Source organism: Gopherus evgoodei, chromosome 7 (assembly GCF_007399415.2).
Source record: "Gopherus evgoodei ecotype Sinaloan lineage chromosome 7, rGopEvg1_v1.p, whole genome shotgun sequence".
Lineage (NCBI taxonomy): Eukaryota > Metazoa > Chordata > Testudines > Testudinidae > Gopherus > Gopherus evgoodei.
This window is the reverse complement of record NC_044328.1, coordinates 70,998,694-71,015,240: the sequence shown is the minus strand read 5'-3', so window position 1 is coordinate 71,015,240 and position 16,547 is coordinate 70,998,694. Positions and strand designations below refer to the sequence as shown.

At 43.9% G+C, this 16,547-nt stretch overlaps 1 protein-coding gene across 2 annotated transcripts; it reads left to right on the top strand.

Moving 5' to 3' along the window:
• Positions 1 to 9,189: 9,189 nt before the first annotated feature.
• Positions 9,190 to 16,263, top strand: LOC115655458 (beta-microseminoprotein-like). 2 transcript variants are annotated; one of them, XM_030570916.1, is made up of 4 exons: positions 9,190 to 9,238; positions 13,737 to 13,836; positions 14,567 to 14,666; positions 15,918 to 16,263. In XM_030570916.1, the coding sequence occupies exons 1-4, from the start codon at positions 9,236 to 9,238 to the stop codon at positions 16,045 to 16,047; spliced, it is 333 nt and encodes a 110-aa protein (XP_030426776.1). In that variant the 5' UTR covers positions 9,190 to 9,235; the 3' UTR covers positions 16,048 to 16,263. The 2 variants fall into 2 exon arrangements, with proteins under 2 accessions (XP_030426776.1, XP_030426775.1); XM_030570915.1 differs by lacking the exon at positions 9,190 to 9,238 and adding an exon at positions 12,478 to 12,528.
• The last annotated feature ends 284 nt before the right edge of the window (positions 16,264 to 16,547 follow it).

Below are 16,547 nucleotides of genomic sequence, written 5' to 3'. Positions count from 1 at the left end.
TAGGAGAGCACCATGCAGCTTTCAGTGACAATCAGCATGTGAGCTCTGAGAAACTGAGGAGACTCAACATGGAGATTCTTGGCTGCTTTGCCTGCCATAGAACTGCAACTATTTAGAAAACAGCCAACAGAAGTGCTCAGTACCTAGACTAGAATTAGGGCCAGAGGTTCCTAAACACTCAGCTCCCATTTAGGGACCAAAATTAATGGCCAGATCTATAAAGTAGCTCAGCATTGATACCAGTCAGCTCTGTGTTCTTGGGGAAGCAGGGCGCAGTATCCAGCCTATCTTGACTCATGAAAGACACACCCCTCCCCACCAGTCTCTGCTTGAACCAAACTGATCAGAGAAAAGGCTTGCAGAGAGCACATACCTAGACCCCTCCTGACAAGGGTGACAAGATTAAGGCATCTCCATTAGCATACAGAATGGAGAACAGAGAACCGCAAGAACTCTGGGACCAGAGGAGCAGCGAAGCACTGCATCATGGGGGACACCTGCTCCAGATGTTAATGAATCTATTAACACACCCAGCTAAGCAGTTATCAGACCAATTCTAGTAATGAATCCTGGACTGATATCCAAAATACTGAAGCAGCCTAACTGCATTGTGAGCTCCCTGGAAGAAAACACCACCCATAGCCAAAAATGATCCGCTCCTATCATCTAGCCTAAAGAAAATCCGTGAGTCAGCAGTTTACCCATAAACAAATCAAGTGTTCTCCCTTGAACCATTATTGTTTCTCTACAAAAATCCCTACTTATGTTCAAGTAAGTGTTCTGATGCATGGACCCAAACTCTGTATCAGTTCCACTGGGACTCTGTCTCCTGACTGATTGTGCTGGGGGCTCTGCCTGTCTCCAGCACTCAGGACCCTGACCTACCCCCATCACCTGGGAACCCCGACCAGTTCAAGCCTCATGGAGTGGGTGAGATCTCTCTCTCTCTCTCTCTGTTTTCGTTTCTACCTCAGGTATTAACTTTTAATAATGTAACTGTTATGTTTGTTTAGCCCTCCTTGTGTAGTTATCATTATTATTCAATAAATAACTTTTATGGTTATGCTTCTCTCTCTCTCAACTTTACTCTTTTGTGTTTCTAGTTTCCCCATTTACTCTGCTTCTTCTACCTAAGCTTAAGATCCCTGTGGCGCCCAAAAATACGGTGGGGTTTGCTCATCAAGTGGATTACTACCAGTACAATTGTAATGTGAAAGTGGGGATAGGGACGTGCTGAACCTGTGGCATATAAGGGTGACAGCTTGAAAGTGCTGTTTGGCCCAGCCTATTGAGCCCAGGGGCACATAAGGGGAGGCAGCTTGAAAATGCTGATTGACCTGGTCAGCTCAGTCGTGTACGTATGTATGTGTGTGTGTGTGCACGCGTGCCCAGCCTTGGGGAACCTAGGTCCTGCAGGATAGCTCTATTGGGAGGGGACTTGTAGAAGGGAAAAGTAGAGCTCCATATGAAAACACGTGACACAAGCAGTACATTGATAGAATTACAGAACCCCCCCCCCCCCAAGAGTAACCCTAATAAATGAGCATACTCCAAAGTAACAGGCAAATCTGGTAACAGCATACAGATCTCTTCTGAAAATCTCGCTTAGGTGTGCTGGCTGTTGTATTAATTTAGATGGAATAAAGGGGCCCAAAGCATCAAGGTCTTAACATGACCCAAAATTGTCCAACATTAAATAGTGTTAAACAAGTTTCAGGGTTTGGCATACATGGCAAATGCACCTTGAAAAATCTTTTAAACTTTTTCTTACAGATACAGAAAAGAAGGATAAATAGTTAAAGCATTTGGAATGTAAAGAGTTACATAAAGGCTTTCATTTTAACAACATCCCTTGTTCTCTTTCCATTTAGCTGGAGAAAGATTTTATACAGAACATTTCCTTGTTTGACAGTCTTTTAGGTGGTAAAAACTGTCCTTCATGGGAATTGAGAAGAAGTTAGTTGAGATGGACTGGAGTTGCGGCTGTTAAAATCTGATCCTGCTTCCTTTAAGATGAACCCACACAAAATGGGAGGGGAAAGAACAGCAAAGACAGAAAATGCAGCTTCTGACTCTGGTGTTGACTCTCAGTGCTGGAGAAATGTGGGACACAGCACACTGACTTATCACCCTTCCAAGACCTGGCAAACTTGTACCAGCGCCCAGCTGTTTAGGACATACCTTTTAGTTGCCTCTTTCTGGTTACAGTCTCACAGCAGTGTTGTAATGTGTACAGTTTTAGTCAGCTAAGCCAGACTTTTACTAAACAGAAGGAAAAAGAACCCACTGGGGGAAGCATGGGTGTATAGCTAATGTCTCAAATCCCTGCCAGTGTTCAGGATTCAGTGGAGGTGATGGTGTCACCTGGGTCTCTCTCTTTCTCCCAGTCTGGTCAGGACATCTCTCACAATCAGGATAAAGACGGTCCGTGGTCCCAAGAGGCAGTGGGGGTGGCAACCATAAAGTTATACTCACTTCCTCCCCTTTTGTGTTTCAGTCAGCCAGGTTTATGGTAGCCAGCCTGCTCCCCAGAGCCTTTCTTATAGGACCCCAAAGGTAGTGATGGGTAGAATAGCCCATCCTCTCATTATTTTGTCCATTGGTTAGGCCTAATTTCTGACACACTAATTTTGACTTCTGATCTCATGCTGTTCTTGTTTGCTAGGCATGATCTTAACACAGTCCTTGAATTACCTTTTCTGTTTAAAATAGTTCAGTCTTTCTGACTCCTTCATACAGCTTTTCTTAAGCAATTTTATATAACCCGTCAGTGTGACAACTTCTGAACTTTCACTCACATTTTACAGTTGAGCTTACAAGAAGGGTACATTTGTAGGCCCAGTTACCAGAGCACAGCCCTTCCCACCCAGAACAAACCTTCCCCAGCACTAAGCACTCAGAGAGAGAAAACACACTCGGCTGAATGGCAGAGAGGTGCAATTCTACAGCAGCAGTGTCCACACTCTCCCTTGGAAGGTGCACATCTGTTCAGGGTTACCAAGTTTCTACTTGCAGAAAACTGAACACCCTTTGCTCTGCCCCAGCTCTGCTACCCCACCCCTTCCCTAAGGCCCTGCCCCTTCTCCAAAGCCCCACTCCCCCCGTTCTCTCCATTCTCTGTCCCTCTACCGCTCACTCCTCCCACCCTCATTCACTTGCTTATTTTAACTGAGCTGGCTCAAGGCGTTAGAGTATTGAAGGGGGTGAGGGCTCCGGCTGAGGGTGCAGGCTCCAGGTGGGGCCAGATATGAGGGGTTCAGGGTGCAGGAGGAGGATTCAGATTGAGGCAGTGGCTTGAGATGCAGGAGGAGGTGAGGGCTCCATCTGGGGTTGCAGGATCTAGGGTGGGGCCAGGGATGAAGGATTTGGGCTGCAGGAGGAGGCTCCGGGCTGGGACTGATGAGTTCGGAGGGGGATCAGGGCTCGGGCAGGGGGTTGGGATGTGGGGGGGGGCAGGGATGCAGGTTCCAGGCAGTGCTTACCACAGGCGGCTCCCAGAAGCAGTGGCATGTCCCCCCTCTGGTTCCTATGTGGAGGCGTGGCCAGGCAAATCTGTGCACTGCCCTATCGGTATGTCCGGTGCGGACCAGAGCCACCTGGGTAACTTTTCAACCGTGTGTTCCAATCAAAAACAGGACATCTGACAACCCTACATCTGTTTCCAGAGATGTTGACTCTTTCCTTTACATTCCTTACTGCTCTGCCTGTGTGCTGCACCTCCATTTGATTAACCCAATCCTGCAGTTGCTGGAACAAGCATATGAATAACTAGGGAGAATGATCAAGAAAACACTCAGGATTTCAAACATGCATTTCAAGGACCCTATGCCATACAAGAGACAAGATTCAAGTGCAGCAGGAGAAGATCCATGAACTAGTTGTGGTGGGTATGCTGCACAACATTGTGCATCAATGGAACATGGTGCCTAGATATGAAGACGTTCAGTGCCATATAAATATTATTACTAATACATTAAATAGCCCAAATCCTCATGTCCTTGCTCAGCTTTTACATAATCCTTTAATCAGGGAAACTTCCCATTGATTTCAATAGGGGTTAGACCCGAGTGAGGATTTGATTCAGTAAAATAATACATAATAGCAATAATAACAATCTTCACCACTTGGACTCTAGCAGGGACTTCAGAATTTTTGACACCAATTTAGCATATGTTGACTTTTTTTCTTTATTTCTATTTCTTGTGCTTTCAGAAATAATTCCTTCCAAGTGGCCACTGAACACAAAACAAACACACCACCACTCCTCCTAGATGCTAATGTAGCACACGTATCTTTGATTATGGGTGAACTGACAGGAAAGGAAATGTGAGTCACATCTTCTATTCTTTCAGTTATTAACTGAGGCACTTAAGACTAATAAGGTCAATTTGCAGTAGCCGGAATTCTATCTAGGAGGTTGTTTACAGCAGTGCCACCAAAGGTCTTGTGAGAAAACCAAAGGCCCTTAGAGATCTGTCTTTCATCTGTCATCTAAGTGCCAGGCATTTCTGAGACTCTGAATGTATTTAAACAAATACCTCAGAGAAACTTCCAGGTGCCCCAGTGTTGATTTCACTGGGATTACTCACACTCTTGAAGTCGTTTTCTGGACTGAGGCCATAGGAACTTCTAAGTGCAAAGTGACACCTAATGTACCAATGTCACTTTGGCGCTAAACTTGAACCTCAATAGAACAAAGATTTTGTATAGACTGTTAATAGAGCAGAGAATCAATAAACTACTGAGAGAAAACTATCAGTCCAAGCTAGTTTGCATAGTGGGGTGGAAAATTGTTTCACAATAATGCTTTGTGCAAATAAGAATGTAAAGCCAGACAGGTGTGTTTGATTTAAGATCATTCTCATGGGCTTTCAGTGCTCTCCATGCTCTCCAGCCTTAAGTAATGGAGCAGGCTGTCTCTGGTAAATTCAGTTAATCTTCATGCTCACTCAGTATGGCCTCGAGCGAATAACCTCTATGTCAGTAAACCCCTGCACCTGCAGAGAGCCTCACTGACTTCAGTATAGGATTAGGGCCTATATTTGTTATGTGCTTTGTGACGGGCTGCATCACAGAAATCCCCCTGGGAACTGCCAACTGGTGTGCCAAGACTACTTCTGCCCCTGCTTTCCTGCCCTGCCAACTCAGGACTCCAGCACCCTGTCTTGCTGAGCCAGACACGCCTGTCGGCTCCAACAAAGACCCAGGGTCTGAATTAGGTGCCCCAAAGCTGCAGACTTAACTGAAAGCAGCTTACAGAAGTGTTCCTGTCTTTAACACTCAGATGCCCAACTCCCAATGGGGTCTAAACCCAAATAAATCCGTTTTATCCTGTATAAAGCTTATACAGGGTAAACTCAAAAATTGTTCACCCTCTATAACACTGATAGAGAGATATGCACAGCTGTTTACCCCCTCTTCCCCCCAAAGTATTAACACATACTCTGGGATAATTAATAAGTAAAAAGTGATTTTATTTCATACAGAAAGTAGGATTGAAGTGGTTCCAAGTAGTAACAGACAGAACAAAGTGAATTACCAAGTAAAATAGAACATGCAAGTCTATGTTTAGAAACTGAATACAAATAAAACCTCACCATTTCTAATAAGCTTCCTTTTACAGATTAGTCTCCTGCTACCCTGGATCCAGCAATCACTCCCTCCCTCTGTAGTTACTGTCCTTTGTTTCAGTTTCTTTCAGGTATCCTTGGGGGTGGAGCAGGGCTGCCCAGAGGATTCAGGGGGCCTGGGGCAAAGCAAATTCAGGGGCCCTTTCCATAAAAAAAAGTTGCATTCCTATAGAATACTATATTCTTGTGGGGGCCCCGTGTGGGGCCCGGGGCCTGGGACAAATTGCTCCACTTGCCCCCACCCCACCCTGGGGTGGAGAGGCTCTTTCTTTAGCCAGCTGAAGGTGGAGAGGCTCTCTCTTTAGCCAGCTGAAGACAAAATGGAGGGGTCTCCCAGGGGTTTAAGTAGACTTTCTCTTGTGGGTGGAGACCCCCTTCTCTCTCCTATGCAAAGTCCAGCTCCAAGATGGAGTTTTGGAGTCACACGCGCCAGTCACATGTCCATTCATGACTGAGTTTCTTACCAGCCAAGCAACATTCCTGGGAAAGCCCCGATGTGGATTGGCATCTTTAAGCTCATTGTTGGCTTAAGTGGTTCTTGACTGGGCATTTAATTTGCACATTCCTTTCTCAATAGAAATCAAGCAAGTATACAGCCAATATTCCTAATTTCAAGTACAAAAATTATACATGCATACAAACAGGAGGAATGTATTCAGTAGATCATAACCTTTAAATAGATATGTTACATGGCATATGTAACATAAATCATACTCTAGTTATGTCATATATACATTCAGAAGCATATTTCATACAGCCTTGTGGGGGGCACCATCACATACTTTGTTCCTGAACAACAGCGTCATCCCTTTGCTATGTAGCTGCAGATTTGGGGGCCTTGCTGGTTGTTTTCCAGTGGAGAAGAATTCAGCCTTGTCCACCCCTGGATATGCTTTTTAAAATACCTGACGCTTGGTGCAATCTGGTTCACTCTGAAGGCACAAAGTGTAAACATTTGCTAATACAGTAAGCCAACTTCATGTCCACTGAAGGGAACAGCAGAGCTTTTGAAACATTTCCTCTACCCACCATTCCCCTATTTGTGGACAGAACTTTCAGAAGGTCAGCACAAAGGCCTCTTTCTGTTTTATTTAAGACTGTGTTTTCTTTTACATTTGTCTGTTGCATCATGCAAAAAGAAGGGATAACACGGACTATCACCCATTGGTCTAATATCCTGTTTATCAGAGAAGAATTCAAAATTATGTAAGTTGGGTTTTTTAATATGACCTACGTGTCATGGACAGGCAGATTTTGATTAGACATTATCAATTAAAAATGCCCCCCTGTATTAGGACTCATTAAACTCATCACTGTTCCTTATATGCCCAGATGATTGCAGGAAAAATAGTTTTCAATGGCAACTGACAGACCAGTCTATTTCCTTTTAAGTTTGTATAACACACTTTCCGGGCTATTAAGGACCCTCAAGGAATCTAAATCCTATAGTACATATTCCGCTTGTCCTGCTTTCTAGTGGAAGATTTTAAAATGATCATTACCACCAAGACTCTTACCCAGCTGATGTCCACTTTGTTGAATCACCATTGCCTCCTGAACTATAAAACTGTGTTGGCTCTGTCTGCTCTAGAGCACAAGTACCCACATCAGTGTAAAACCATAGGCTTATGGAACAAAACCTGGCCTGGAATCTCTTGAATCTAGAGTAAAATAAGAGTTATACATTTTAAAAGAATCTGTAAACGTGAATATCAGATTAATACTTTGTCACAGAAGCTAACACTGCATGGTATGGGAAATAATACATTGCACTTCTACCACAGCTCAATCATTAATTAAACCTCACAACACCCCTGAAAGGTATGTAAGTAATTGTAAGTAAGGGATTTGCCCAAGGTCACTCGGAAAGTCAATGTCAGAGCTAGGAAAGGTCCCATGTACTCTCCCTTAATTCATCAGCAAACTTTGGAACAAGAAACTACTGGCAATGATACCTCCTCTGAAATCTCTAGGACCCGTGACACATAGCTGTGGGACTGTAAAGCATTGCCATTCTTCTGAGCATAATGTCTGCTCCCCCTTTTGTAAGCAATCATGCCTAGAAGACTATCCAAAAAGGCTTGATTGCCTTTGTTAGTGCAGACCCAGAGAGCATGTGTGAGTGACACAACTTTTACAAACCGGCTGGCCAGCGCTGACATTCTTGGTTTGCAACTGGAGCTTTCCTTCTCCTGCATGGATGTCCTGCTATGGCTGGGGAGTCTCACCTACTTGACAGAGATACAAAGAGATGAAGTGACTTGCCCAAGCAAGGTCCACAGCAGAGTAAGGGACAGATCCCAGGTCTTCTGAATCTCAGTTCTGCACCCTTGCCCTTGAATCATGCTGCTTCCCCACCACCCCAAAAAGCGTGTAATATGTACTTATCATGGGAAGATACTGGGCCAAGATGGCTGCCAGTTCAGGTTTTAAATTTATTTACGCCTTAATCCAGCAAAGCACTCAAGTATGTATTAAGCACATGGTGTAGTTTTAATTGAGACAACAGAACTACTCATATGCTTAAAGCTAAGTTTGTACTTCAGGACTTTACTGGGGCAGGGCCCTAGGGCAGGGGTGGGAAAACTAAGGTCTACAGGCCAGATCCAGCCTGTTAAGGCTTTGGATCCGGCCCACAGGATTGCCACCCCCGGGGCTAAGGCTAAGGGAACCGTGGCCGATGGGAGCTGCAGCGGGCTGTGTCTGCAGGCGAGGGCAGCATGTGGAGCCCTCTGCACCCCTCCCCCAGGGTCCGCAGGGATGTGGTGCTGGCCACTTCTGGGAGTGGCGCGGGGCCAGGGCAGGCAGGGAGCCTGCATTAGCCTCACTGCGAGCTGCTGACACTCTGGAGCCGCTCAAGGTAAGCAGTTCCGGGCCGGAGCCTGCACTCCTCCTGCATGCAGCATCCCAAACCCCTGCCCTCAGCCCCCTGCCACACCTCACACCCCTCCTGCACCCCAGCCCCCTGCCCTGAGACCCCTGCTGCACCCCTCCTGCACCCTAACCCCCTTCCCTGAGACCCCTGCTACACCCCACACCTCTTCTGCACCCCAACCCCCTGCCCTGAGCCCCCTCCTGCACTCTGCACTGCCTCCTGCACCCCAATCCCCTGCCCTGAGCTACCTCATATACCCTGCACGGCTCCTGCACCCCAATCCCTTGGCCTGAGGCCCTTTCTGCACACTGTATACCCTCCCAGACCCCGCACTCCCTCCAACACCTCAATCTCCTGCCCCAGACCTACATTCATAGTCCTGCATGCAGTTTCCCCACCCAAGTGTGGCCCAAGGGCCAAAAAGTTTGCCCACCCCTGCCCTAGGGGCTGATCCAAAAACTGCTGAAGTCATTGGGAATCTTTCCATTGATTTCAGTGGACTTTGGATTGGCTCCCTTATCTACTAGAGTCAACGTTTCCCCTTCCAACTGACCTAGACTTCAGTCATACCCACTGATGTGATTTCTGAGCAAATATTTGAGTTATTTACATACATTCAAATTTCTCAGCATTAGGCATTGCAAAAAACGTGTTCTTATTTGGTTTATAAATCTGCCAAAAATACAAGTACTCACAGGCTGTGTGATCTCCAGCAGGGAAAGTTTTCACAATGGTAAGTCAGAGTGTGCATCTCATGCTTTAAAAGGATGCAGTCTATATTCCTATTTTACTTTATTTTAGTTACTCTTTGGGCTAGTGACAGCTGCCCAACTATGCACGTATCTGATTTACATCCATTTTAAAGAATACCTGGAGGGTCCATAAAGAGAATGAAAGGTTGAGGGTAATTTTATGAGAATACCAATGAACATTTGCTAGGTGGTGCTTGTCTATATTACTCACAGGGCTGAACCTCTTCTTTCGGTGGTGAGAGAAATGGTCATTGTAAAAGCACCTCTGACTCTAAAGCCATTCAGAATTGCACTGTTCTAATTGACCTAAAAGGGCTGATTTCAAGTTGCCTCCTGGGAGTTTAGTCCATTTCAAAATGGAGCATATTTTACTCTGGCACATAGGAATAGCCAGTTTGGATCAAATCAATGGACCATCTACTTCAACATCCTGACTCTGACAGTGACCAGTACTAGCTGCTTCAGAGGAAGGTGCAAGAACAACAGATATGGACAATTATGGAATAACCTGCCCATAGGGGAAGCATCTTCTCAAGCTCATTAATTAGTGACCGACTTATGCTCTACATCGTGATGGCTTATATCCCAGATACATGTCTAACTTTGTTAGTGTAACTCCAAATATTTTTATTATTCATGTCAGCGTCTAATCCTTTATAGAATCTGACTAAATGTTTTGCCTCAAGGTGTTGTGGCAATGAGGTCTACTGTAATTATTCATGGTGTAAACATATTCTCTTTATAATCAGTTTTAAATTTGTTGCTTTTCTAATTAATCCTGTGATCCCTAGCGCTTGTATTATGAAAGGGCAAAGAGGAGCACTTGATTTCATTTCCCTACATCATTTCTCATTTTACATAACTTTCTCATCCCATTTTCTCTCCTCTAAACTAAATAGTCCTTATCTTTTCTCCCCCCGCATATGGAAGCCTTTCCATGTTTTTATCAATCCTCCTTTCCCTGAGCTTTTTCTATCTTTGCTATACTATTTTGGAGGCAGCATGACCAGAACTGCACAGTATTAAAGGTGGGGAGGTATTTTAATTTATGTAACAGCATTAATATTGTCAGAATTATTTTCTATCTATTACTTTATGGAACCTAATATCTAGTTTTGCTTTATTTAAAGTCACCAAGCTTTGAATGGATGTTTTTAATGAGAGATCTAGAATAGAGCTGGGCAAATTTTTTCACCCAAAACTTTTGTTTTTTTTTAACAAAGCAAGCAAGCAAGCAAGCAAGCAAGCAGATTTGGCAACATCAAATTATCTGGTGACTTCATGTCTGCTTTGCCAGATTGTTTCAGTTTAAAAAAAATTAAAAATTCCAAAAAAATTCACAATATTTTGAATATTTTCTTCAACCGCAAACAATTTTTTTCAACTATCAGATGAGCTGAAATTTTAACAAAACCATTTTTAGTTTGACCCAAAACAATTTTAAATTATTTTTTTGAATTGCCAATAAGCCAAAAAATCAGTTATTCACAGAGCTCTAGTCTAGAACAATGCCTAGATCTCATCCCCAAGAAGTTAATTTAGTATGTATGATTAGTTCAAATTCTTGTATTTACATACATTGAATTTCATCTGCTGTAGAGTTGTCCAATCACTAAAGCTTATCTAGATTCTTCCTTATTTCCTCACACTCTTCTCTCCTCTTAACTAATTATTGCAGAGCCTTTCATATTGAGCTTATTGGTTCAAGTTTAGCTTAGGTCTGCAGTTCTCAAACTGTGGATTGGGACCCCAAATTGGGTCCCAACCTCATTTTAATGGGGTTACCAGGGCTTGAATGAGACTTGCTGGGGTCTGGGGCCAAAGCCTGAGAGCTTTAGCCCTGGCTCAGGTTACAGGGCCTTGCCTGAGGCTGAAGCCTTTGGGCTTCTGCTTTGGCCCCATGACCTAGGCAGTGGGGCTCAGGCTTTGGTCCCTCTATGTGGGGTGGTGGGACTTAGGCTTCAGTCACCACTCCTGAAGCGGTGTAGTAATTTCTTTTCTCAGAACGGGGTTGTGAAGCAATGAAGTTTGAGAACCCCTGGCTTAGATAAATCATGACAGATATGTACCATAGAATATCAGGGTTGGAAGGGATCTCAGGAGGTCATCTAGTCCAACCCCCTGCTCAAAGCAGGACCAAGCCCCAAATAGATTTTTGCCCCAGATCCCTAAATGGCACCCGCACAGATTGAACTCACAATGCTGGGTTTAGCTGGCCAACACTCAAACCACTGAGCTATCCCTCCCCCTCATGATTGTTGAGGATTGGTTGGAGCCCTTCTGTATTACCTTACCTAGTTTTACATTAATGCGATGTTGTGCCAGGAACATTTTCGTGGGGACAGCTGGGAATATGTGGGAAAGTGGCCAACAGCTGGAGTGCCCTTGCTTTCACTAATGGTTTAGGTTCTTTCCGAGGGGTACTGAGCTTTCTTTTAGGCAGTCATCAACTTCAGGTCCTAGCTCACATCCCTCTAGATAAGGTTTTCCTTGGCTTTCCAGGGCTTCAGTAAACTCAGTGTTCCTTTTTTCTTCCCTTGTTGTTTGACCATGTAGCCCATGAACCCCCCTTTCTTTATCACCTTGAAAGGGCCTTGCCACTTGGCCATTAACTTTGATTCTGAGCTTGGAAGAAGTAACAGCCCTCAACATCCACTAGGTTGAATTATCTTAGGTTTTACTATAGCACTTGTCACTGTAGCATCTAATCACTGACATGGATCAGTTAAAGAGCTGGCAATAGAACTCAGAACGCCTCACTCCCAGTTTCATGCTCTAATCAGTAGGCCACACTCCATCTCTTAATTCTATGGCAACCCTTAGAAAGAGGCAATGCCTAGCACCAAAGCCTCATGAGACGTGTCTAGGGTCTTTGAGACAGCAGAACAGTATGAGCAGTGGAATGCTGCCACTCTTTTTAGCATTATACCGTGTCTGTCTTTGTCTCTCGTATGAGAGCTCTTCTTGAAGGCCTGTCACTGCTTACATATCACAAGAAAAGGCTTTTGTTATGAGTGTGGACGTGAAACATTGAACAGAGAGCTCCAATACAGCCTTTCGCTCCATTTTGTTCCTCCCTGAGACAAAATCTCCTCTTGACAACTGGTCAAATTTCAGTAAATTCTGCAGAAACTTTCAGCATGACTTCTCTGGAATGAGAATACATTCAGATTGCTCAGTACAAGGCCTTGCACAATACTTGTTTTCATGCAGTGTATAATTTCACTGCAGAAAACTTCCCACAGACTGGGAACAACCCAATTTTACAATGGTAAGTCGGTTTCAGATTTTAAAAGCTGATAGTGCCTGATGAAGCTATTTGTTTTAAATTTGCTGTTGTAGAGAAATGCCTGACTAGAGAGGTATTTGATTTGCCTCTGTTTGACTGAATACCTGCAGGAGTCACTAAGGAGATTAAGATCATGGCCATAATTTTATGAAAACAATGGATTTTGTTTAACTGTTAGCTAGGAGCTGCACATGTAATTCTGTGGCTCTTTTGCCTATTGACATTTTAATCCTGGGAAAAGTCAGCCGCTTTTAAAAAAGCTTTTTCTGATTCTAGAGCTGTTTAGAACCATGAAATTCGAAGTTCTAGATGGAAAACACAAACTTTATAAAATTTATATAGTCCCTGTTATTCTGAGATACCAGGAGGTGTCCTCTCCAGCACTCGGTTAGCCGATCATTTAGGCATCCCTCAAAAGACGGGACGAGAACAGAAGCCAATCTCTGCTCTGGTTTACGCCCATGCAACTCCATGATAGTTACAGGTGTAACGAAAGGCAGAATTTGACAGTCTCTTGATGAGTGCAGCATTTGCAGAATAGGTGGCAGTTTCCTTGGTATATGTAGATTTGAAAATGAAGAGGAGATATTATGAATCAGTTTTCTACATATTGTGCCTTTCATCATCATGAGTCTTGCTGCCTATCTGCTGGGAAGCAGAGATCACAGCTGCAGTCTATTCATAGTAACACTCTATGCACTTTCTCACTCAGGTCTATATTGTTTGTTTCTTTTCTTGTTTTGGTTTTCCTATTCAGAAAAAAGTCAAGTAGACCTAGGCCTGGTCTACACTGGGGAGAAGGGAAGGAGGGAGGGGAGGAATCAATCTAAGTTACGCAACTTCAGCTACATGAATAATGTAGTTGAAGTCGATGTACTTAGATCTACTTACCACAGTGTCTTCACTACGGTGAGTCGACTGCTGCCGCTCCCCTGTCGACTCTGCCTGCACCTCCTCTCCGAGCTGGAGTACAGGAGTTGACGGAAGAGCACTCGGGGATTGATCGCTGCCCGTCAATCCAGCTGGTAGTAAAGACACACCCTAAAGAAAATTTGTGTTGTTCTTTGGAATTATTTCTTCTTCATTTTTGTTTTTATGCATTTCTTCTGTCTGACTCCGTACAAATGAATTGTTTTTAGCTCATAACCATTGAAAAGACACCTCATTTTTGCCATATCTCCCACTTACAGAAGTGCTTTCTGGGTATACTTCTTGCCTTTGGAATCTTGGTGACACTATGCGATGCGTTCTGTTTTTATGTACGAAATGACCCGTTGGAATCTACCAAAGGTAAGAACCACAAACACTCTCTCTGTCTTGGTCTATGTTAGCTGATCGCCACTGAGAATAGCCAGGAAAGGTATAAAAGAGGGATCAAGAGGGGAATGTAGAAGACCTCCCAAATTACATATTTAGAGTGGGAGGCAGTGGGCAAGAGGCGTGCACAGAAAGTACCACAAAAGGCAGACATCCAATGGATCTGAGTCAATCACATAGCTTTTGTGTGTTCTGATGCTGCGTAGTGACAGTGTCCATTCTAGTTGGATCCCCTTCCCTTTCTGTTCTATTCCAAAGAATCAAAGAATAACATGAATCTAAACTCTAAATTAGAGACACAAGACTTTCTCTATGTAAGTGACTGACAGAGAAGCCCCAGTACAGCGATTCCACACGTGTAGGTTTTCCAGTGGGTTTGGAGGTCATCATTTTGTTTAAGCAGACTCCCACTGGAGTTGATGGTGGTTTTAAGTGAGTTATTCTGGCAGGATACGGCCCCAGTTATTTACTGCTCAGTGTCACAAAAGATTTGCCCCACGAGTGCAGAAAACGAAGAGAAAATCAGCTCGTGCTCTCAAAGTAGTAAACGAGGCTGAAAGGTAACTCAGGTGAACACAAGAGTGGTGAGAACTACATTTCAACTGAACCCTAACAACACATTTACAAGATGCATAGAGATATTTAAGTTGTTAGTCATCTGTCAGTGTTTAAGGGACGGGTTTGGGTTTTTGTTCTATTATAGGTTGTAGTCAAGATGGAAAGCTGCATGGATTTGGTACCTCTTGGACTGCAAATTGCAACAGATGTCACTGCAGCCAGGATGGAATACGCTGTTGCTCCACGTAAGTTCAACAGAACCTGTAGCGTTTTTCCAGCGTGAAAGCCACATGATGCTCTCATCACCTACACTTTGAATAAACACACTACCAAAGTCACAGCTCAACCAAGAGATCTTTTCCACCCATTGGGTCAACGGCTGCATTCTCCTTAGCTTACATCCTGCTCACTGGTATTAGAGGCAGCCTTGCTGGAAACATATCGAGTTGCCTTGTTTTATGGCTTTCTTTAGAGCTGCTTGTGACACTCACAAATCCCTTGTTTAGTGCTGATACTAAACTTGGTGCTGTACAACAAACGTTAATACAGTCCCTTTCCATGTTAGTTAGAGGATCTTCAATAGTTCTAGAAAGTGTGCATATATCCTGGGGTAAAATATGGTCACAGGTGTCTAACACCACACAGAACTGGACAGGAAGTGATGGGGAATACTTTATCCAGCTGTAATTGTGTGGGGAATGAAGTTCATTGAAATCTGATCTGGTCACTGCGACTAACACCCCTAGCTTTATGAAATATGCCACAGGATTTCTGATGATCAGAGAGGAAGAATAGTCCATTGGTTAGGGTTTTAGCTGGGACATGGAGAACTGTGTTAAATTCACTGCTTTGCCACACACATTTCATGTGTGACCTCAGGCAAGTCACTTTGTTTTCTCTGACTCAGTCTCCTATCTGTAAAATGGGGATAATGGCACTGCTCTGCCTCACAGAAACATGAGGAGGATAAATACTCTAAGATGTCCTACACCTTGTTGTTTACATACTCCAAACAGTTCCCCCCATGAGAGAGAAAGCAGCTTATGAAGCTTCTACCTGAGACATTACTAGGAATAGGAAAATTTCTTTTGCAAATTTAGCTCATGTTAAAAAATACGGCCTCCAGATTTAGGATAGGAGCTCAGATTTCTGGAGTTCAATTTCCATTTTTCTAGCAGTGATGTCTCAGGCCAGGCCTGACTCAACTGGCTAGAAAGGAGAAGATGTAAGAATGAGAATAAGCCATCGGGTGAAATTAGTTTGCAGACTCTTTGTCGAATGACAAAGAATGAAACAACCTGCAAAAATCAGACTTTGTTCATGAGCAGCAAAAGGGGCTCAGCTAATCAAACTATCAGCTAGAAAACAGCTCTGCCAGCTCTAACGCCTCCCAACACAGTCTCTTCCTGCCAGAAGTGCGGATGCTGTCATCACTGGAAATAGTTTGTTTCCTATTCTCACAGCCTGATATTTGCTCTTTTCTCTCCCAATGACAGCTACCGTTCGCCTGGGGATTATGACAGGGAAAAATGTGAAAGCATTTTCAACAAGGAAACCTGCAGCTTCAGCGTGGTGGAGAAGGCCGACCCTTCAAAAGCCTGCAAGGTGCGTGCTTCGGTGGGTTAATTAAGAATCCACTTAGAATTTCTCTGCATAGTGCCTATCCTTCCCCTTCTACGGATGATCAACAATAGAATGCATCTGTTCTTCAGAGATTCATGATGGTCTTTTAAGCGTCACTACTAACAGCTGGTTTTTCTTCTTGTTGAGTAGCAGTTCAGTGTGTGAGAATGCACTGTACCTGATTCTATATTGTCTCTGTTATTCCCTGAGCTTTGATCACCCGAATTAAATAAACTCAGATGAAGCATCAGAAGTCCCTGAGTGTTTTCTTTATAAGAGCTAAGTAACAATGGGGCTCCCACTCCTTCCTTTGAGGATAGCACACTGATTTTGGCAGTTTTTCTAACTGCGATGGGTGAATCAGTTCAGGAAAACAGGAAGAACCAGCCTGTATTTCCTGAACCACCTCTGTGCCCTTTGTCCAGGTTCATATATGTTCATGAAGGCTCCATCCATCTCAATTTCCAGGGCAGCCAGGCTTCTCTCACACACAGCTGCCACCT